At 40.8% G+C, this 23,664-nt stretch overlaps 1 protein-coding gene and 1 long non-coding RNA gene across 2 annotated transcripts in view; one reads left to right on the top strand and one right to left on the bottom strand.

Moving 5' to 3' along the window:
• Positions 1 to 23,664, top strand: part of PTPRQ (protein tyrosine phosphatase receptor type Q) — a 230,805-nt gene that overhangs the window by 163,763 nt on the left and 43,378 nt on the right. The window contains exons 37-44 of the mRNA XM_053258033.1: positions 7,267 to 7,453; positions 9,923 to 10,167; positions 10,755 to 10,821; positions 11,693 to 11,851; positions 14,680 to 14,902; positions 16,090 to 16,163; positions 17,836 to 17,935; positions 18,229 to 18,357. Coding sequence (XP_053114008.1) covers positions 7,267 to 7,453; positions 9,923 to 10,167; positions 10,755 to 10,821; positions 11,693 to 11,851; positions 14,680 to 14,902; positions 16,090 to 16,163; positions 17,836 to 17,935; positions 18,229 to 18,357 — 1,184 coding nt within the window. The remainder of the gene's footprint in view (positions 1 to 7,266; positions 7,454 to 9,922; positions 10,168 to 10,754; positions 10,822 to 11,692; positions 11,852 to 14,679; positions 14,903 to 16,089; positions 16,164 to 17,835; positions 17,936 to 18,228; positions 18,358 to 23,664) is intronic.
• On the bottom strand, positions 3,937 to 22,254 carry LOC128328242 (uncharacterized). The gene is made up of 4 exons (XR_008309093.1): positions 20,895 to 22,254; positions 18,267 to 18,328; positions 9,519 to 9,796; positions 3,937 to 7,494 (listed from the first exon to the last, which is right to left on the bottom strand). It is a non-coding gene; the product is annotated as an uncharacterized LOC128328242 (long non-coding RNA).

Here is a 23,664-nt window from a genome sequence, read left to right on the forward strand (position 1 = left end):
CCTCCAGGTTCATAAGCAGGAGGCTTCTGAATACCAGTTGGGAGCCACTGTGGGAAAGAAGGCATGGCATCTCCTGCTTGTGGGATCCTCAGGGGAAAGCACACATGTTCCAGGGCTTATCCTGACTCAAGTTTAACTTTGCTTAGTACTAGGAAAACCTTGTAGATTACTTCTTAGATTGCTTGAAGATATCTTATCATCTTGAAAAGATCCACCACACAAAAGGTTTTGAAATTATGTTGTTTGCTGTACTTCAGTCTGCTGAAATGTATATATTTTAAAAATATTTTTAGCATTGTATACTTTTAGATTATGAATTTGTGATTTTTTCCCCTTTGTGTTGTGCTTTTCTGGTCTCTGGGCTAAAGTGAAATATAAATATAAGAAATCATTGATCCAGTATTGGACAACTTAATCCACCACCCCAAAAGCCAGTTTTCTTCCATTATTTCAACAGAGCTAAATTGCCTTACATCTACATATTTTGATCCATAATTATTTAATGGATCAGAGACTACTGAACTTTCAAGCAATATACAGCCATATGTTTGAGAAAATGCCAACCATGCATACATTTTTCCATGTATAATTTTGTTTTTAACAATGACTTCTTGTTAAGCATTGTCTTATATGTGATCAGTAGCTACAGGTGTGAAGTCTATATAGACAGGTCCACCTCTGTTTAAAGTTCAATAAAACTATCAAAACTACTATTTGTCTGTACTGAAAATCCTGGAATAAAATGTCGGGGCTCTCTAGGGAAATGCTTTGCTGCTGCTTCAGATTCCACAGTCAAGCTGCATTTTACAAAATTCCTTTTTGATATTTCCGTGAATAAGATTTTAGAACTTAGATGTAAGTTGTTGTTTTTTTAAGTAATTTTTAAAAAATCGAACAGCCACTATGAATGTTTAAAAAAAGAATTCTTGTTATGGAGATATATGGAAGTTATCTTTTTATGTTAACCTTCCTTCAACCTTACAAGTCAGTTAATCATTTAAAAAAAAGTTGTTCCAGCCAACATTTTCATTGTACAGAACCTCATTTTATTCTACTGTAAAATATCTTTCACTTCTTGTGAAATGTGTGTAGTACTTTATTATTATTTTGTAATTCCTATAGTATTTTCAAGTACATAGCCCATTATAGTAATGATCTTTTAAAGAAACTTCTCTCAGTACAATTCTGTCTTTAAACTGACATGGTTACTTCTCTGAGGCCACCCAGTGTGTTTCCCGGGATTTGAAACTCTCTCATCCACCAAACACAACACTCTGTCCATCGCAGCACACTGGCTTCCAATACTGTCCTCTTCAATTCCACATTTTTGTTCAAGCTCTCCCCCGCCCACACACACACAGCCTCTGGTTGTTGTTTTTTGCCTAGAAGAAGACATGATAAATGCAGTAGCTTTAATTTTCACTCTATCATAAATGAGCTACCAGTTTACAGCAGTTGCCTCTCATGCAAAAGTGGAGGAGGTTGCTTGTACTATTCCTTGTGAATAAAGATGATATTAGGGAGGGAACAATATGGTCAATATTGAGAACATGAAAGTGCTGTTGTTCTGTTTATCTCATAACTGTACTTGGAAGGGGAAGTATGAAAATATACATATTCTTGATGTTCATCCCAGGAAATGAGTATCTGTTTAATACATCAGAAACTTTAGTGAAGGTGAACTCTCAGTGGGGATACTAAGGCACATCTGTCAAAGAAAATATATGCTTGAACTATCTTAATGTGTTAGCAGCTGCATCGATTACAGATTTGGCCCACCGGGGATGTTACTTAGAGGTTCATAATCTCATTTTCTATTGTACACTGAACAACATTAAAATAATGAAGACAGACATATGGAAAGTATTTTATATACTGTATTATTGTACTTTATCAGTTGTTGGATGACCTATTTTTTACTGCTTATTGGTGCTATGCCTTCTGCTGCTGTGTTGTTGTTTTTTAATCTCAAGAAGCAGAAGGCAAGAAGTTGTTTTTGTGTGTGTTGTTGTTGTTGTTGTTTTAATCTCAAGAAGCAGCTTTCTGAGAGCAGGAGTTTTCTGAGAGCAACAGCATGCATCCAGACTACTGTATAGTTCCCTTGTTGCAGCACCTGTTCCAAGTCATGATACTATATAGATTCTGCTAGGAAAGATTATCTGCACAAATAGTGCAGGTCAAAATGCAGTATGCAAACAGGTTCATGAGTTAGGAAGGGTAGAGTCTTGAAGATCACTACAAAGTTGGCTAGCTTCATTTTACAATCTAGTTTTAAATATGATAAAGCAACTGCTTTCCAACACCATATGACAATTCTTCTGTCCATACAATAAATTAATATATTTCTTTTATTCTGTTATTATTTTAGCCCTTCAACTTTATCACATTTGATAGAGAAGCTTTTAGGAACTAATCCTGTTCCGTGCAGTATGCATACTCTTCAACATTTCACAAATGAAAACAGGGATACACTTTGTAACAACCAGTTGTCATACCAAGGATTACTGCTTAAGACCTGTACCCACAATTACAAGTTGCTGAAGACTGGATTCCACCCACTCTATGCTGTACTCTGCCTAATGCCTTAATGTTTGTTTGTTTGTTTGTTTGTTATTTTTCTATTTATTGTGCTGCACACCTATTTACATGCAGGTGTATTAGAAGCATGATGCATCCACTCACCAGGAGATCTGATTTCTAGATACTCTGGAGAAGGAACTGAATTCTGAATGATGACAACTTCAGTAACTCACATGAAAAAAATTAGACAAAGCATGTCCAAGAGGCAAAAATAGGGACAATATAGTGATTTGTCAGAAACAGGCTCTGGAAAACAGGGACTGTTCCTGCTATACAGGGACAATCGGAGCCTATGCAAAATGCAAATACTAGGGGCATAGAATACACCAACTTTCAACTACATCTTGCATGTAAATTATAGTTATGCTTAAATAGTGTAGGAGCAGGTTGGGGCTATAGTTCCCTTCACTGTAGACTCTAAAAGGAAATGAAAGAGTGTATCATTCCAGCATTATGGTGTACAGGGAAACCTCACTATTTGCAGACTCACCATCCACGTATCCGCACGTGTCTTATTTATCTATCTATCTATCTGTCTATCATATTTTTATACCATTATACTTTAGACCAGGGGTGGGGAACCTTGGCCCTCCAGCATTTTTGAACTACAACTCCCATCATCCCCAGTCACAATTATTGTGGCTGGGGATAGTGGGAGTTGTAGTTCAAAAACAGCTGAAGGGCCAAGGTTCCCCACCCCTGCTTCAGGTGGTGTACAGAGTTTAAAACAATATAAAAAGTCGTGGATTAAAATCAACGAAACACAATAAAAACAATAACATAAAACAGTTATTAAAACAAATTATTAAAATTAATTCTGATTAAAAGTCTGTGAGAACTGGTGAATCTTGAGGATCTTCCTGAAAAGAAACAGAGAAGGAGATTATGTTATTTCAGCAGGGAGCACATTCCAAAGACCTGGGGCAGCCACAGAGAAAGACCAATCCCAGGTCACTACCAGATGAACCAGTGGCAACCATAACCGGATCTCTCCAGAAGAGTTTAACAGGCAGCAGGATTCATGACAAAGAAGGTGCTCTCTTTAAAACCCTGAGCCCAAACTATTAATTGACGCCCAATTTCATTATCCGCTGATACAAAAGGGTTAAAACCCATGTATCCATAGTTCCTAGAGGGCCGGATGTGACGGCAGAGGTCACTTCCAGCTGCCATTTTGTAAGTATTTGTAAGCAGGGTGTAAGCACGAGTTCATTTGTTTTTGGTTTGTTTTTTTGTTTTAAAAAATTTATTTAATAAGACAATACATAAACATGAATAGTAAAACTGATACATAATGACATTTATTAACCATCCTTCCAGAAATGTAAATAATTAGATGGAGGAGAATGACTAAAATTATCTTGATTTGTGAACAGAATAAAATCTGACAATATCATGAAAAAATCATTAGAATTAGCTTGACCTGCTTGAAGACGAATAAAATTTTTCAGATATGGCAATATGCCACGTAGACTGATACCAAGATGTCAGTGACATGGTTTTATGCTTCCAGTATTGTGCAATGGATAATCTAGCCACAGTTAACATACAAACTATAAGATCCTTGGATAATAATGCCAAATTAGCTCCCAAAAATACATTTAACAGAGCCAGCTCTGATCTTATATCTAACCTCTGTTGTGTAATTTTACCCATTTCTAAAAATACCTCTGTCCAAAAGCAGAAAATACTGAGACAAGACCACCATAGATGGAAGTATGTTCCCCTATTTCCACAGCCATTCCAGTATAGCAGGGACAAACTCTTATTAATGTGGGATAATCTAGAAGGGGTCAAATACCACCTGTGAAAGAGCTTAACAAAGTTCTCTCTAATTCGAGAAGAGGTAGAAAACACCGGCTTCCATTTCAGTATTCCATTCCATTGTGAGTTGCTAATAGTTTGTTATAGGTCATTTTCCCAGGCCAACTTAAGGCCAATTAATGGATCAGATGTTTGCATTATTAGAATCTCGTATAATCTAGAAATAAATCCCTTAGAAACTTCTGAAGCCTTTAACATTAATTCCTCAAATATAGTCAAATTCCTGTTAGCCTGCTTAACTATATCAGGATGTAAAATAAAGGACTGAAACTGAAGAAAATGTAACCAAGAGTAATGCTTATTCATAAATTTCTCCCCAATTGGTTCTAAATCCAAATTTGGCTTATCCAAATAATAAAAATCCTTTAATCTATTTGCAACACCTCCAAAGACACTAAGTAATCAATAGGGTAAAAAGCCTTTTCCCCCTGTGATTTTTATGTGGTTTGAGGGGCATTTCATGACTTAGGCGGCATTGCTGGGCACAAGGAGACCCTGCAGATCATGGTACAGTAATCCTAACCCATTTTTCACTGGGTTGTTTGTTTGTTTGCTGTTTTTCACCTCTTTTGTGGTTTGAGGGGCATTTGAGGTTTGGGGGGTATTGCTGGGCACAAAGTGTAGTCGGGTGGGTTTGGGGTCTCTCCGCCCCCAATTTTGGCATGTTTTTGCCTTTTTTCCCTATCCAGGAACCTAATCTTCTGTTTTCTATGGGCACAATGCCTTATTACTCATGGTTTCATTACTCACAGGAACATAGGAAGCTGCCATGTACTGAGTCAGACCATTGGTCTATCTAGCTCAGTATTGTCTTCACAGACTGGCAGCAGCTTCTCCAAGAATGCAGGCAGGAATCTCTCACAGCCCTATCTTGGAGATGCCAGGGAGGGAACTGGGAACCTTCTGCTCTTCCCAGAGGAGCTCCATCCCCTGAAAGGATATGGAATATGAAGGAATATCCCCTGAAAGGAATACACATACAGTGCTCACACATACACATACAGTGCTCACACTTCTTGGCTCCTATTCATATGCAACCAGGGTGAACCCTGCCTAGCTAAGGGGACAAGTCATGCTTGCTACCACAAGACCAGCTCTCCTCTCACAATAGTATGGAAAGGAACCCCCATGAATAACGAGGTTTGCCTGTATTGCCTGTCCACTGAAGCACATGCAAATCCAATTTGTGACTTTCAGCTATTTATTTATTTATTTATTTATTTATTTATTATATTTGTATACCACCCTTCCAAAATGGCTCAGGGCGGATTACAGCATGATAAAAACAATTAAAACAAATTAACAATTAAAATCAAACTATTAAAACACAATAAAACCAATTAAGCAGCTAAAAACCCTGGAAATCAGGGCAACAATTTAAAACAAAGTAAAACAGTTAATCATTTAAAACCCTGGAAGGCCAGGCTAAACAGATAGGTCTAAACAGATGTTGTGCTCCTGAGACCCCTACACATGGAGGTTGTAGTAAATCTACAATTCTCACACAATTAAAAGCCTAGTAAATCTACAAAATTATGTCCATGATTTCTTAACCAGTGAGATTATAAATAGTATGGCTGTGCAAGGTCATTGGGAAGGTCAGGAATGGCCCAACATTGACCACTTTGGTTTATGTCGGAAATGGCTCAACCTTGATCCACATTCTCTAGATAACCTGATTCAGAGAAGCCGATTTCAGGTCAGACTTGTCCAACCCTGTAAGTTTGAAGCATTTTGGATCTCCAAATGGTAGCAGGAGTCCACTCCCCCATCCCATCATGACAGTGGGGGGAGCATCTTCTGGCATCTCTCTGCTTGTTTGGCTGTTTGTTTTCTTGCTTGCTTGCTTAAAAGATTTTAGCCCGGCATTTTACTCACAATTGTGAAAAGAAAGCAGAAGATTTGTTGTTATATTGCTTCCTGTGAGATTATCTTTTTTTAACCTCACTTTCCCTGAGATTCTCTAATGTAACATCACTTTTCTTCCACAATTCTCTGCGAGTACAATTTCTGGGTTACTTTAAAAAAAATTTAAAACTAACGGATGGTCAGGTTTGTAATTAAAGACACAGAATCTGGCCATCCTTGCCTACTTCTGTGGCTACTTTCAGGGCTCCCTTTCTAGCCATTTTTGTAATTTTATTTGTAGGGGTGTGAGATTTTTTTTAAAGTTTCCTCATAGACTTCTGTGGGGATTTTCACTGGTGGGGGAGGGGTGGAGCTGAACCCAACCCCAACCTTCTGAAAGGTCCAAAGGACCCAAACCCAACCTCTGTGGATCTGGAGTAAATCAGACCTGGTTTGATCGGAACTTTGCAATCATGCACTGCCTTCATAACAGCCAGCATGCAATATTTAGTTATCTGAAAGCACCCTCAAAATTAATTTAAGCAATGCCTAAAGATTTTTGTGGGGGCAGGGCGCAATCAGTCAGTTCCTGTCTTTCTCTTGAAGAGAACTGTACTTGGATGTTTCATTTACATATATTGCAACTGGATTTTGTTTCATTTGTGTAAGTACTGTCCTTTCCAGCACTCTTGCCAGGCTAGTCTTGCTCTCTCCCCAATAATACAATCTGCCTTCCTTAATATTATGTTGTTGAAGAACAATGTCCAAAGTGTGTCTGTGTGTACACTGAGCTGGGATTAAAAGCATAGCAATATCATATATATGATGTCCTGGCATTATTCCTGTGTGTGTGCGCGCACACGTGCACACACATACACAGACTTTCAAATTCTTTTGCCCATGTGGATTGCAATGCAGTTTTGCTGAGGTTTCAATTTGATAACTCATCACTCATGTAAACATGCTTCCATTCTGCTAAATATGACCCCCCCCATCTCTTTTTGTTTTGTATAGGTGAATACTGATGATTATAAAGCTTCATTTGTCAAGACAAATGATGAGAATAAAACCCTTGAGGTTTCAGGTTTAAGTCCCTTTACAAGGTATTCTGTAGTAGTCACTGCTTTTACAGGAGATATACATGCAGCGCACATTGAAGGCAAGCCTAGCACTTCAGTCATTATTTCTACTCTTGAAGCAGGTATGTTGTAGATGAACTGTTCCTTTTTCTGTTCTCTGTGTCTGTTAGAAAAGGAAATGAGATGCAAATATTTGTTACACCATTTAAACTAAGCTTAATATGTCAGGGCTTAGGTATGAGCCAGTGGTGGCTGGTGGTACCAATGACCTGGGATGTGTGGAGAATGAGCAGCAGCTGTATCTTTTGATTTCCCTTCCGCCGTCATCCTGGCCGCCTCTCATACACGTTGCTCACTCTGTCTCAAGCTGCACAGGCTGGTCTTTTGCCTGGTTGAATTCGAACCAAACTGCTAGTTCCCTTCTCTCAAGGGAACTTTATCAGTTTGGTTTGGATGCAGCTGGGTGAATGAGAAGCCCATGTGGGGTGGAGTGGGAAGCACACGCAAAGAGGCAGACAGGACATGGAGGAAGGGAGATTAGGATATTCAGCTAATGTTCATTCTCCCTCCACCTCCAGCTGCCACTGGTATGACCTGGTATCCAGATACTTCTCCGCTAAAACAATACAAGCTACCTTAAGTGGTGCAGTGGGGAAATGCTTGACTAACAAGTAGAAGGTTGCAGGTTCGAATTCCCCTATATCAGGCAGCAGTGATATAGGAAGATGCTGATACTGCATGGGAGGAGGCAATAGGCATGGGATGAGCCCCTGGTGGCGCAGTGGTAAAACTGCTGCCTTGTAACCAGAAGGTTACAAGTTCGATCCTGACCAGGGGCTCAAGGTTGACTCAGCCTTCCATCCTTCCGAGGTCGGTAAAATGAGTACCCAGAATGTTGGGGGGAAATATGCTAAATCAGCTATAGAGCGGTATATAAATGTAAGTGCTATTGCTATTGCTAATAGTAAACCCCTCCTGTATTCTACCAAAGAAAACCACAGGGCTCTGTGAGTGCCAGGAGTTGAAATTGACTTGACAGCACACTTTTTATTTTCAAACAATGCAAGCATTCTGGGCCACTGAACAGAGAGACCACCAGCTGCTTTCCTCAGCATGGAAATACAGCAAGGATCAACTTCACCTGTTGCAATGAAATTGTTAAAGGCATAGTCTCTTCCCATAAAAGTAGCAATCCTAAGCACTGCACCATTAAGTAGGGTAAATGGGCTATACTTTCAAGGGGAAGGGCTGCATAGGGTTTCTTCCACATAGCCTTCAATAAACACTGAACTTAAAAGCTGATGTGATGATGTTCTGCACTGGCCTTAGACTTGCAAAGTAAAGATTTTGGGGGAAATCACTGGTAGGTGATTTCCAAAAACAGATGGTTCTGCCTCCCTACTTGGGTACCGAGAGTCTTTCAGTGGTAGGGATGTGCATGAACTGAGGTTCGTGCACAGAACGTCTGACTCAGTATAACCGAGGTTTGTGCACAGGTTTGGTGCCACGGGGAGGAGAACGGCGAGTGGGATCTTTTAAAATGATGAGCATGTCCTTAGCTTCTCTCCGCCACTGCGTGCAGCTTCCTGCTGCGGCAGCGTTTGTCGCAAGTACCCACATGCAGTACATTCATGGACACCATGTGTGTTCTAGCACTGTGTGCGGGTACTTGGGACAAGCAGTGCCACCGCAGGAAGGTGTGGGTGGTGGTGGAGATCAGGTAAGGACATGCTCTGCTTTTAAAAAAAAGATCCCAGTCCCCTCCCTGTAGCGCTGAACCTGTGCACGAACCTCGGTTCATGCACATCCCTATTCAGTGGTAAAAGTGCAAGCCATTGTTTGTATTAACACAGATTATCGAACTTTTATGGATAGTTATAGTGTTGGTTTACCTGTTTTAATCCATTCAGCACTCCTTAACATGGTGGTCTTTACATATTTTAAAATAGACATTTTGGGCTAATGAACTTCAGAATGTATATAAATAACCTCTTATTTATTATTTATTTATTTTTCTGTGTAATTTGCTTTGAGAACTTTTGTTGAAAAGCAGTACGTTAATAGTAGTAGTAAACTTTAGTAGTAGTAGTAGTAGTAGTAGTGCAAATGCAGGGGCAGCCAAAAGCATTGCAATATCTGAGACGATGTGTCAAATGCTGTCTTGGCCCACGTCGCTTTTAAACTGACCTTTGAAAGCAGTGGGGGGGACAGGGAGGAGAGAAGGCTGTAGCAGGCTTATCTTTCCTCTTTACGTCACTTGTGATGGTCAGATACATTCCAAAGATCCTCTTCAATGGCAGCTGGGCACATCTTGCCACTCTGCTGGTGCCCCAATAACCTCCTTCCTGAGGTGACCACCTCACCTTGCCTCATGAAATGACCTCTCTGGCTTTCTCTATAATACTATTTGTAATCTTTGCAATGACACCTAATGCTTTAGTGTTGCCTTTTTTCTTAATTGAAACCTGCAAAGAATCCAGAATCACTCCTGAATTTAGATGTACAAAGAAACTGGAAACGGAAATGAAGGATATAAATATAATTAACCTATTTTATTTATATATGTATTTTAAAATTGAAAATCATTTCAGTGCCCAGAGACCCACTTAACAACATAACCTTTCAGAAGATACCTGATGAAGTAACAAAGTTCCAGGTGACATTTATACCACCATCTGAATTCAATGGAAATATTCAAGTATATCAAGCTATGGTCTACAAAGAAGATGACCCTACAGTTTTCCAGATCTATAACTTAAGTGTTATAGACAGAACAGACAAATCAGTTACTGCCATGATAGAGGGACTCAAAGGAGGATATACATACAACATAAGTGTAAGTTGAATTGTCTTTTTCTTTTAAATCTGTAAGGAACAATCAGTAGTAAAACAAAGCCAATTAGTACAATCAGATTGTAGATTACTACAATCAGTAGTAAAACAAAGCAAAAAGTAGAGCTAAACCAAAGAGATTTGTAACTGGACTACTTATAAATTTAATGACTTGTTGCATGACTTGATTTCCAATTATATTTTTCCTTAAATTACTTTTAAAGTTGCAGAAAAATGAAATGAAAAATGGTCAGCAAAAATATTGTAAGGTAGTCTTGACTTGTATACATAGAAGTAAGCACCGCTGATTTACATTATGCATCTTTCCATGTTGGTCTACTGAAGATCAAAGCTATCCTTTACCAAAGTGAACTTCAACGATCGGTTTTTCTTCTTGTTTTTGTTTAGTGGTGGTGGTGGGGAGTGTGTGTGTGTGTGTGTGTGTGTGTGTGTGTGTGTGTGTGTGTGTGTGTGTGTACAGATACATATACATACATGAATGACAGAGAGACACAAATAATTGACCCATTAATTTAGATGTGTTTTGAGTAAAAGGATTTAAGTTTAATGAAGAGTTTCCTTTATACTTAGGTGTATGCAATCAATAGTGCTGGTGCAGGCCCAAAGATCCAACTTAAAATAACAACTGACATTAAAGGTAGGCTCAGATAATGTATGTATCATCATCAGTATTATAGTAAGAGGCTGTAAACTTGTGTAAGCTCATGTCCATTTGCTTTTCCATTCTCTAGGAGATTCATTGGGAATGTCCTAGCTGAGTGCTTTAACTCCTAATTTCCATTCTCACCCTTGTATCAAGTGTTAATTGCTTGCATTAATTCTGAGCTATACTATGATGGTTCTGGAGAAGTAGCAATCATGTAAAATAGACATCTGTCAGTTACAATAAGACTGCTATCCCAAGTGTATTTACAAGGGAGCAGCTTCCATTGAACTCAGCAGGACTTAGATCCATATAGTCGTGTAATGGATTGACCTGCATGATATTTTGTTATCTTCTGACAGTAAAACATTTTTAAATAGAAAGCTGTCTGTTTTTAGCTGACAAAAATGGTGGCCATAGTGTGGATAAGATTCACACCTATTTGACTTTGTGAAATGTGTTTCACAGCGTCATTGCTCTCCTTAAAGCATAAATGTACAGCTCTAACCACAATTTGAATTATGTGAGGATCAATCACTCCTCCCCATCCTGAAAATAGTATAAAAGGATGTACAGCGATAATGGCTACTGTGATTCTTACTGCTAAATTGTCAGTTGTTTCAGTTGTTGAGTTCATAGGACTGCACGATTAGAACAATATTAAGGGGATTTGTAAAACATACCTGCCTGAATAGTGCAAGGGTACTAGCCAACCTGAGGTTTTCCAGCTGTTATTGAACTACAATTCCCATCAACCCCAGCTGCAATTGCAGCTCAGGGGCACCCCTGGGATAGTGGCTTTAAAAAGATTGTAGTAATTAGATTTAGGAGAATAGCACCATTGCATTTATTTGTTTCAAAACAGAACCACCAAGGCCTAATAAAAAGCCAGTGCCAGTTTATGATACCAGTGGAACACTGCTTGTCACTGCTACAACAATTACTATCCGTATGCCAGTTTGCTACTATAATGATAATCATGGACCAATCAAGAAAATACAAATTCTTGTTTCAGAGGCAGGAGGTATGTAAAGATTTTTTTAAAAAACTATGCACATTTGTTTCTTTTTTTTCTCTTTTACTTTTTTGTTCTCTTTGCATTGTTTGATGCAGATTTAATAAAAGGAGTCTGGTAGTTTTCTTTTGTTTATTATGTAATTATTTATTTATATAACCACCTTTCACCAACTAGGCCCAATATGAAGATGAAAACACAATTAGAAAAATAGTCAAACAGCAAACATCATCCAGCAATCAGACAGAAACAAAGCACTGTAGCAGTGGGTCCAACTCATCACTCTCCTAGACCTTGAGACCATGATTCCTACTTTAGGAGCCATACAACGTCACCTTTGGGCAGGAATTGCTCCCACCAGCTCCTATCCTCACCTGGGGGCACCTGCACAGTCTCTCAGAAGGCAATGTCCATCCCTCACCAGTTGCCACACTAAGGAACAAACCCCAAAGAGACAGGCATATATCACCCAGCCTTCCATTATAGCACTAATTATCAGTTACACCACTAATAACAGCAGCCTACAGTGCTGCTCTGTGATTTGTGGGCTTTTCATATATGAAAGAAACTCAGGATTAGGGTCAGCAACAGACAGACTGTGGATACTATATACCTTCCCATCTGATCACTACCACTTTCTAACCACTCCGTGTTTCTTAAAAGAAGAGGCCTGAGCACCTGAATGAGATTTGAAAATTGGGAAGGGGTAGAGCCCATTGTTAGGGAATGTCAGGCATAAAAGGTGTCCTCACTTTGATCTTGTGTTCTGGACCTATCATTTTTCTCTAGACTCTTTCCAGGAGAGCTGTGAGTAATGGAATAAGTAGAATGGGTTTTTTGTTTTGTTTTTTGTTTTTTAAAAAATATATTTATACCCTGTCCCTCCAGTGCACTCCTGCTCAGGGCAGCTCACAACAATAAAATAGATACAATATGCAACAAAAGCAATAAAATTAACCAAAGTAAGTAAACAAGTTAAAAGTCAGGTTAAAAGCCACAACCAGTATTAAATTTCAAATTAAAAATGTTTAAAAGCTAAAAATTGAGCATTATAAAAACTAAATAACCTACCAGATATAACCACATATGGGGCATTAAGAAGCATCTTTTAAAATATGTATTTTAGTTGTTTTTTAAAAACACTGAGGGAGGGAGCATGGTGAAGCTCTTCAGGGAGGGCGCTCCAAAAGCTGAGGGGCCACAACAAAAGGCCCTGTCTCTAGTCCTCGCCAATCGGATCTCTGTTGTGGCAGGGCCATGAGCAGGGCCTGAAACAATGAACAGAGGGCCCTGGCAGGTTCATATGGACGAATGCGGTCTGACAGGTGCTCCAGCACCAAGCCGTGTCGAGCTTTAAAGGTCAAGACCAGCACCTTGAATCTAGCCCGGAAGCGGACTGGTAACCCATGAAGCTGCCACAGGATGGATATGATACTCATGAAGCAACTTGCGCCCACGAGCATCGTTGCAGCAGCATTCTGGACCAGCTGAAGCTTCCAAACAGTCTTCAAGGGCAGCCCCACGTAGAGCGCATTGCAGTTGTCCAAACTTCTACAGGGTTTTACAAGGGAGAAAAGGATATCGCTGAATTCCCATGGCAATTCTACTGGCATCAAGGACCATGCATTGTACTACCATTTTAATAACCTGAGAGGCCCAGGGGCAGAATGTTCATTTGAGCCCCACCCACACACACACTTGCCCTTCTTTTTCTCTGGCTGACATACTACACAATATTACACAAGTGGTGGAACATAATTGTTGCAAAAGTGCAAAAGTTGCATAGAGTTGCAAATGGTTGCACTGTTGAGCAACTCCATTTGTCCAATTTTTTGCATGTGCACAACAGCGCACTTTCACAACTGTGCAAGCATTACAGTCCACCACATGCGTAACATTGCAGAGTATGTCAGCCACTGCATCCTATGTCAATGTACTATCCCAATATACTGAAATAACTCTTGATCCTAGGGTTATTTTAACTGATTTGTTTTACTGCCTTGAATGAAAAGGATGTATCTGATTATTTCAAATATTGAACCATACTGTGAATAGGAGAGCTTCCATTTGTGGGGTTTGGGTCAATTGCCCCCCTTGCCCTCTTTTTTAAAAAGGCCTTGCTTCTGCTCCTATTAACTTACTGGTGATTTCTTTTTCAGTCAGCAATTAAAAATGTTCTTGTAGAATTACTTTGTTCAACTCTCTTGGATCCATTTTATTCTTATCTGGTTTCTGCCTTATTTGAATGGGTACAATTCAGCTGGATCAGGAATCTGATGTCTTTAATTTCTGTCTCCCTCTCCACTCACACATTGAGCACTCTAGTTCCTGTTATTATCACATTATTTCCTTTTTGTAAAAGTGTCTGTAAGCAGTAGTTCTTCATTCGGATATGTTGTGGCAATCAAAATAATGCTTCTCTGGATGGGCAATAATGCTTCTTTACCAGTAGATGGAGGGAAAAGAATGCACGATTTTTCAGTACTATAGACCTGACTGGAAGCCCACTTAATTCCCCTATATAATAGTATGTAATATATAGCTATGTTGCAAACTCTTTTATAAATAAAATGAGGAAATTCAGGTGTTGGAAACCTGTCATTGTTAAAATAATATTTCAGTTTTATGTTATGTTTATGTTTCTTTTTTAATTGTACATTTTAGCCTAGTCTTATCAGCACAAATAGTCATAAATTATACTTGCTACCAAAGGAAGATATGTAAGCTTAAATCATACTGGCCAGTAAGATCTAAGAAATATTAGATCTAATTGTCTATCCAATTCTCTTTTGAGCTATATTCGGACTATAACATATCACTATTTTTTCTGACTTCAGTTCAACATGATGGCAATGTAACTAAGTGGTATGATGCCTACTTCAAAAAACCAAGACCCTATTTTGTAAATGAGGGCTTTCCAAACCCTCCATGTACAGAAGGAAATGAAGGACCGAGTAGCAAAGAAGATGTGTATGTAATAGGGGCTGATAGTACATGCATGATACCAGGAAGTGAAGAAAAAATTTGCAATGGTCCCCTGAAACCCAGAAAGCAATACTTGTAAGTATATGCTTCATGCTTTATGCCTCTGTAGTAGGTAATCAAGAATTAGTATTACTTTGGAACAGAATATATGGGTTAGGACCATTTAAGAAAAGAAAATCAGACATTGCAACTGGGAACTCAGCCAGTAGAGAGAGACTATTCTGAATGCAACCAATGTTACTAAGCATCAGAGTGGGGGGAGGAGGAGTGATTTTTTGCTGGTCAACCCTGCTCCCATAAGTGTTCCTTGCCTTCCCTGAGGATCCACACACTCCGAGACACACTGTGAAGCTATTCACATGCACAAGCAAAATGGGGCTAAGGAAGCCCAGCCCGGTTTTGCCTGCACATGTGTACCGCCAGGATCAGGCCCAATCCCAGCGGCACCACGGCAGCAAACCCGCTTCTGAAGCCACCCTCCTAAACAAGGTTCGGAGAGCAAGCATTCTCCTAACCCCATTTTTCTGATTGTCTGCTTGCAGCTAGGGCTGGCAGACTGCAGGGCTCCCAGCCAGCTTCCAGGAGGGGAGGAGGGATCCCCATAATGCACTGCGCATTTGTGTGGTGCATTATGGGAGCTCAGGGGGCAGGATGATGCGTCCCAGCACACCAGCCCTCCAAGCTACTGGCAGCAGCCAGTAATCATCAGGGCGGGCGATTCACCCGCCAAAGAGGGAGCCCTCAGTCTGTGGCAGGGAGGTAAGCTTTTTAAGACTTCCTCCCCGCTAGCCTTCTTGCCCTTTCTCACTGGTATTTCTTTGACTCATGTACAGTGGTCCCTCGACTTACGAACTACTCGACATAAGTATTTTTCGAGTTACAAACGGCAGTTTTAGATCCGGTTTTAGATGCGGTTTTTTCGACTTACAAATTTTTAGATGGGGTTTCCTCGACTTACGAATTTTACATGCGGTTTCCTTGACTTGCCTGCCTGTTTACTACCTGTTTATTCTTGAAAAGAAATGTTCCTGTGCAGTTTGCAAGCCTTACTGGGGGTCTGGGTCTTTTTTCTAGGCTCCGGAACACATTAATCCGTTCCCAATGCATTCCTATGGGAAACCGCTTTTCGACTTACGAACTTTTCGACTTACAAATGTGCATTCGGAACGGATTAATTTCGTAAGTAGAGGGACCACTGTGTTAGAAAGTTTAGATGTCTGGTCTATTATTCTTGTTCTTAATCTAATTGTTTTCTTTCACAGGTTTAAGTTCAGAGCTACAAATATCAAGGGCCAATTTACAGATTCCGACTACTCTGACCCCATCAAAACTTTAGGTAAAGAAAATAATACTACAAATATTTCAGCCTTTTCAAAAACAGGTCTGCTTCGATTGTAGCAGCATAGAGTGATTAGCAGGCCTGCTGAAGACATAAACCCTGCTCAGCCATTATTGAATCTGGGGAGGCTGTACTCACATACAGTGTCCCTGAGAGAATGCCTGCAAGCCCTGACCCCAAGCTGACGTGCTCTGAAACCGCACTCTGCACAGCTACAGTCTTTGCAGAGTCAAACACTACTCATGTAGAGATTATTTCTGTGATCAAAATGCCAGCAATCTGATCTGCAGACAGATGGCGTAACCACAGAGAGTAGGGAGGGGCTTCAGGGCTTGTAAGCATGGTGATGGGGCTTGCAGGCGTGCTGTCAGGAATACTGTACATGATTACAGCACCCCCAGGTTTCATAACAACTGAAGAAGGCCATTGTAAACCTGTGACAGTATCTCAGCTGTCTTGAAGAAGTCCTCTGCACCCTTTGCATGCTTACTTTAGAAAAACTGAGGATGGTGCAGGATTGCATAGACTTTCAGAGCTCCAGAGCCCTTGGACAACCTGCACATGTCCCCACACTAGTCCCTCTGTTGCAAAAGGACTCTGATAACTGGAGGTCCAAGTGACTAAGGTCTCTTGCTGGTGGTGGTGCTTCTTTCTAGCATGCAAAAACTATCCATAGAGCCTTTGCAGTGCTACATAATTGACTTTCTCCAGTCCTAACTTTAGGGATGTGCAGGGAACAGGTGGGGGGGGGTTTTCGAAGGTGAGGGGCATACCTTTAAGGCTGGGGGAGGGTGCCTTTATCCCTCCTGCCGTGTTTCCCCTGCTGGCAATCTATTTAAAAAGTCTCCATCGGGGCGGCAGTGCACCTCCCTGCCACCCCGGTGTCCTCTGCTGGAAGTACCTGGTGCACGTACTGGGCATGTGTGTGCACACGTCGCACTCGCTCATGTGTATGTCAGGCGGACATCATAAAGGCCCTCCGAACTGGTTCTGTGCACATCTCCATCTAACACCCTCCCTGCATGTCCCTTCTATTCTGCCTTTGTACCTCCAGAGCTTCAGATATGCTTTGTAGGATGTAACTGTGTTTCAGAAGGGCAAAGGAGTCTTTGTAGCTGTACTACTAGCACTAATCCCTGCAACTATGCATGTGCTAGAACTATGGTCAGGGCTCAGCAACAAGGTGCCAATTATTCCTGTCCAAATACAGGTCTTAATTGGTTTCCTCCTTCAAGAAGATAACACAAATTGGTTTCAGACACCACCATAGCAAGTACCTGTAGGTATGAGTATACACACATGGCAGTACTGAAGCCCTACTACTGGATTATATGAGCAGCTGTAGTCATGCCTCATCTTATAGGATCTATTCATAAGATATGAATACTTGAACATTTATTCCTCCACTTTTTAATTTTATTGGGCATCTGTGCATGACCCTAGTAATAACACTGTAATTCCATTAAGAAAACAATGATAATCATTTTGGCAGTAGATGAGCTCCCCCCCTCCCCTCAAAATTCCCTTACATTTGGTCTGGTCTCTGCTAAAATCTGTGATGGCTTTTCCCAGAGGCAGCTTTGCAGAACTTTTATTTGCAAAAATAAACCATTTAATACTGCTCTTCAGTTTGTATTTGATCTCAGTATTTACCCATCTTATATTACAGGTGATGGACTATCTGAAAGAGCTGTAGAAATAATACTTGCAGTTACTTTATGTATACTCTCTGTAATTCTTCTTGTGGCTGCTATCTATGCTTTTGCAAGGTAGGTATGTTTCCAGTTGTTTCAGTGAATTAGCCCGTATAATCCTAATTTATTTAAATTATATTTTCCTACTAGGTCTATGGTTCCAAATTTTTAAAATTTGACTTTCCTTTTTACTTTTTGTAGTTTCCATACTACTTGCACTTTGAAACACTATATATATATATATATATATATATATATATATATATATATATATATATATAATTTACTAAAGATCCTCTAGTGAATTCAGGAATTCAATAATACTGAGCATTCTTTCTAATTAAACTTTTCCTGTGGTCTTTGCTTAGAATTCGACAAAAGCAAAAAGAAGGAGGCACATACTCACCACGGGATGCAGAAATTATTGACACTAAATTCAAGCTCGATCAGTTGATCACAGTGGCAGATCTGGAAATGAAAGATGAGAGATTTACACGGTAAGTGTACCTAGGCAAAATGGTAGTTTGTTGTGGTGTGGGGAATCTACAGCCATGACCCCACTGCGACCTTTTACTTGTTTGGAAGTGTTTCTGGTGTTCTTATTTACACAGGTCACCAAGATCCTCTTTCAAAGGGTGACCTCCATACTCCAGACACTGCTCTCAGGAATTCAGAAAATCACTTGCTCTTCCTGTATTTTGGCAGGAATTCAGACCATTATATAAATATTTGCTACCTTTTTTTCAATTTTTCTTGAGGAGTAAATATGCAACCACTTTTAATATTATGACAGTACGTTACTGATGTTCATATTGGCTCAGAGGAATTTCAACAGCATGTAACTTTATACTGGTTGACTACCTTTCCAAAATCTATCAGCAATAGAGCCAGTGTGGTATAGAGGTTAGTGTGCTGAATTTGAACCAGGCAAAATCCAGGTTCAAATCCACACTCAGCCATGAAACTCACTGGATTACTTCAAACCAGACATGTAGCTATAATGGAGTGGGGGCAATGTCCCCGGATGGCCAGTGCCTATAGGATATCTGGAGGCTGCCATAGTCTCCTCTCACCCCCCATGCTTTGTCTCTTGGGTTACCTGGCACAGTGAGGTTATTGGACCACTATGCAACCTGGTGCAGCAACAAGAAGCCAGGCCAACTGTGAGTGGCAGTGGCAGCAATGACAGTAACAGGGGCTGCCCCAAATCTCATCCTAGGGCCACCTTGATCTTCACTATGCCATTGCTTTGGGGCAATCACTATCTTTCATCCTAACCTACTTCATAGGATTGTTGAAAGAATAAAATTGAGGGCAATGACAATGGTTAACAAAGCCAATGACAATGGCTGACAATCCAGACTAACAAAACACTTGCACAAACATGTTGTGCTAGCTCAAAGCTGGTGTGCTACCTAGTTGCACTAAGACTGGAGCTTGCATCCCAGAATAGTATTGTGCTTGCACACATATATTTGCACTTACACAACAAGGTATGCAACATGCAGTATGCATCATATATTTTGCAGAGAACTTTTGCACAAGAGTGCAATTTTCACTTCACACAACTATACAGTTTTTTTGCACTAGCTCAACTTTGTTCATTGCACAAGTACTTCAATAGTCTAGATGTCAGCCAATGTATTCCCTGAGCTCCACAGAAGGGAAGTGCAGATTGTGCAGATCTCTTAGTGCAGACTGAAATATACAAAGTATTTTAAAAATAATTAAAAGTTTCCTTCTGACCCTCTCTTTAGTAGTTCCAACCCATACCCCGCAATAGAAGTATCTAGCAACATAAGCATTGCTCATACTAAGTGATACCTAATGTTTTAGAATATATTATATCCCAGTGACAACATTGGGGAATCTCTGGATGGGCACTTACGATATCCAAAGCTCTGAAATATTTGTATTTGTGTTTTTGTATATGTGATTAAACCCTACAACAGGGTCACTATGGATCTGCTAAGTGTGCTTCCATGCTTCCTGTGTTGTGACACTGCAGTCCCTGCACTGACAGCAAGGTGCCGTTAACATTTCCAATGCCTTATTTCATATCTTATCTTTGTGTTATAGTGCTACAACACTGCAAGTCTGTTGCAGAAAAATAGCTGTGTTTTCCCACTGTAGGAGTTTGAGATTCTGGGGATCGTTTTCAATATGATCCTACCAAGTTGAAGCATTTTACCCCTGTTTTAGTATGTAATCTGGAAAGCGCCTTGGTGCCATGAGAGCTAATGTACATCCAAATAGCATGAACTTGGAATCTTAAAAGTTTTATATCAAAACACCACCTATACAGGAGAATCTATTTGAGGATCTGAATGTGCAATAAAACTAAATTTCATTGGTTTCAGTGGGACTAAATCAGTTTAAATACAAATACTTTGACCTAACTAGGTTGTGGATCAAACTCTGAGTTAACTTATTGCCCAGTCTTCTGGGATGACTGGCATAGGTCTTTCTAACCAAACGCATGCAACTTGTATCCTCCAACTATTCAGTTAAGTGGAAGAAAATGGATGGAACAATGGATGAGGTGTACTTTCTCCCATGCCTTTAATAAGTCCCTGGTGTCCCCAGCTCTTGAGCTTACCCTCAGCATCGGAACAAAGGACTGGTTCCTATGCTGACTGCAATCATGCCTATAGAGTGCAGGCAGCCACGCTTCATCATTATCTGCCACACACTTGCCCACCACACAGTTCACATAGAGGGGCCTATGTGTGATCACTGCACTCTAATGCTGCTCATTTCTTCAGCTAGTGATGTGCAAAGTCCCACTACTTGGGCTATATAAGTGTTTCTTGGAATGCTCAAAAACCTCAAGGGGTTGACTGAACATTTGAAAGGAAGACTTGAAAATCCCAAGTGATTTTTTTGCAGGCTGCCTCCTCAGCAAGTTCCCTCCACATCACCCCAAAATAACTTACTTTTGCAAAGGAAGAGGGGATAACCACCAGCATAAAAGACTCACAGACAAGCACGTGTTTGGCTTTAAGCTGAAAATGATGCTCTTGATCATACTCACATTCATCAGCTCCTGTCAGGATCATGGAATCTGCATAATCACCTGATGCTCCTAGAGGCCATTCATCACCATAGGAATCTTGCCTCCCTCTGGAGTGGTAGGTAGAGTCTTCCATAGTAAACATCTCCAGGGAGAGGAACCGCCGTGCCTCTGTGCTCATGAGAAGATCACAGCTCACCTGGCCCTGCCCTCTAGTTCTCCAGTCAGGGTGATGAGACACTCCAAAGCCTCAGAGCTTGGAGCAATGTGCTCCAATATCACACTTCCAGTGAGAGCTACTCATGAGGAGTTCTGGCTAGGGTGGCAAACAGCAGGCACTCCAACATCACACAGCTGGTGAGAGCTTTCTTCCTTGGCTTCAAAGTATGGCAGCAAATACAATGGCCAGAAAGAACCTATGGCTTCGGGACTGGGAGGCAGACCCTGGGTCTCAGGTATGTCAGTTCAGTTCTGCTTTTGCAGGTAGCAAGCTGCAAAAGGGTTTGATCACCAATATCCTTAAACATCAAGTGGCAACATTCAATCACGACACATTCTTGAATGCCATGGAATTTGTTCTGTATCTGCACATGTCAAAACATTTTCTCATTGTTTCCCCACTTGCAATTTTAATTTGGTCTTGACTGCTCGTATGATTAGCTCTTTTAAAGCCATGGCTGCATGCAAGTTACCTATATTGACGTTTAAAACTGTGTTCCTAGTAGCAATTACCTCTGCCAAAAAGATTTCTGAGTTGAGTGCCCTGACAGCAGATCCTGCATTGCGCATATTTCTTAGGGGCAAGGTGGTTTTGCTTTCTGACCACTGTTCCCTCTAAGGCATGCGCATGTGTGCACGCTCACAAATTTGTTGATGTCCACTCAGTTAATTTTAGATCCCACTCAGGTTGAATTAGAAAGGCCCCACTCTGAATGCATGTGCATACACATTGCCTTGATACTGCTGCCCAGAATAAAACTCATTCTACACATAGCTGGAAAAAAATTAGAGAGAACACTGTTTCCGGCCCCTCATTCCTCCCAAAGATCAACTCCCTTTTCCACAGGTCTCAGGAGATTTCGCTCCCCTCTTTCTATAGCAATAGCACTTACATTTATATACCGCTCTATAGCTGGAAGCTCTCTAAGCGGTTTACAATGATTTAGCATATTTCCCCCCAACATTCTGGGTACTCATTTTACCAACCTCGGAAGGATGGAAGGCTGAGTCAACCCTGAGCCCTTGGTCAGGATCAAACTTGTAACCTTCTGGTTACAAGGCAGCAGTTTTACCACTGCACCACCAGGGGCTCATTTCTACCCTAACCCAAGTGTGCCAATCCTCAGGAATGGCCTTGGCACATCCTTGACATTACAAGGGCCCTCAGACTCTATGGCATAGGACAGCAGCAGTTCAGAAAATGGAATCTTTGTGGCATTCAAGGAAAGTTCCCTGGATGTGAATATTTCCACTGCCACCATTAAATTAAGTATTTATTAGTACAATTTTACTAATACAAATTATAAGTAAATACAAAATAAGTAGTTATTAGTACAATTTTACTGCCACCAGTCTCTTATTCTTCTTTTTATAAAATCACCTTGGAGTCTCAACCCTTCTGTAGTGGGTGGTAATAAGGCATGGACGTGATTTTAGTGGTGAGATATAGGACTTGAGTTATATTTTACAAGTGACATTTATTCAGTAAATCCACAATTTTTCAGGCAGGAGTTAAAGAATGGAGACAAAAAGAGGTGGAGGGGGGAATAATATGCTAAAGAGGTTAAAGGGATTGATTAAATGGCAGGTCTTAAGGAATAGAACTATCAAACATACAAACCAAATTCCCTTTACCTCTTCCCTGAAGCCACTGCAACTCAAGCTCCAGAATAAAGTAATCTTGTTTTCCTCCCCTTCTTCCAGTTAGGTGTTGGTTTCAGTTGGTGTTTAATTGATGAGACAGAAGATTCCGTGGCAGGTTTTCAGTTGCTGAAGACTAACACTCAGCCTGACACTCAGTTTCCTGAAGGCTTCCTGAATAGAGCCATACAACCTGCTCCCTATCAACCTTCCTCAGGGATTCAGTGTGTCTGTCCTCCCACTCTCCTCCCTGAGCCACCATTCCCCGCCCCCAGCTCTTCTCAGTTTCACCTCCAGTCTTCCTCAGACTAAGCAACCCCCTTTCCTTGGAATCTTCAGCCAGAGCTAGCCAGTTATTTTGCAGTTATAGCTCTTTAAGCTGATTGCCCTGTACCTTCTCCTGCGGAACTCTTCCAATTGTTCTGTTTAGAATGTCAGCAAACTTCTTTTTTTTTTTAAACAGAGCTACTGTGTGTATATACAGAGATATAAATATAGACACACAGCTAGAACTGGCCAGCCACCAAAAATGAACCCTTTGCTAATCTACAATGATCTGCTCCAGTTCAGATATAAGATTAAGAGATATAAAGAATAGAGAACCATCTGTCAACATTATTATATGATACTAGTATTTTTCAGCCCGTTATAATAACGGGCGCTAGTCCCCCCCCCCCTTTATTTCTTCTTCCTCCACCCCCCCCACCTTATTAAGGGCCAATTCGGCCCAAACAATTGCCTCCGCCCGCCCACCCTCCCAGCTGCCCGAGTCCTCCTCTCCTGACCCCCCCCCACATGATTAAGGGCCAAATTGGCCCAAACAATTGCCGCCAAGGCCGCCACCAACCTCCCGCCCGCCTTCCTAGCTGCCCGAGTCCTCCTCACCGGCCCCGGCATCCAACTTCCCCGGCCCCGGTGTCCTCTTCCCTCC

Source organism: Hemicordylus capensis, chromosome 5, assembly GCF_027244095.1.
Source record: "Hemicordylus capensis ecotype Gifberg chromosome 5, rHemCap1.1.pri, whole genome shotgun sequence".
Taxonomy (NCBI): domain Eukaryota; kingdom Metazoa; phylum Chordata; class Lepidosauria; order Squamata; family Cordylidae; genus Hemicordylus; species Hemicordylus capensis.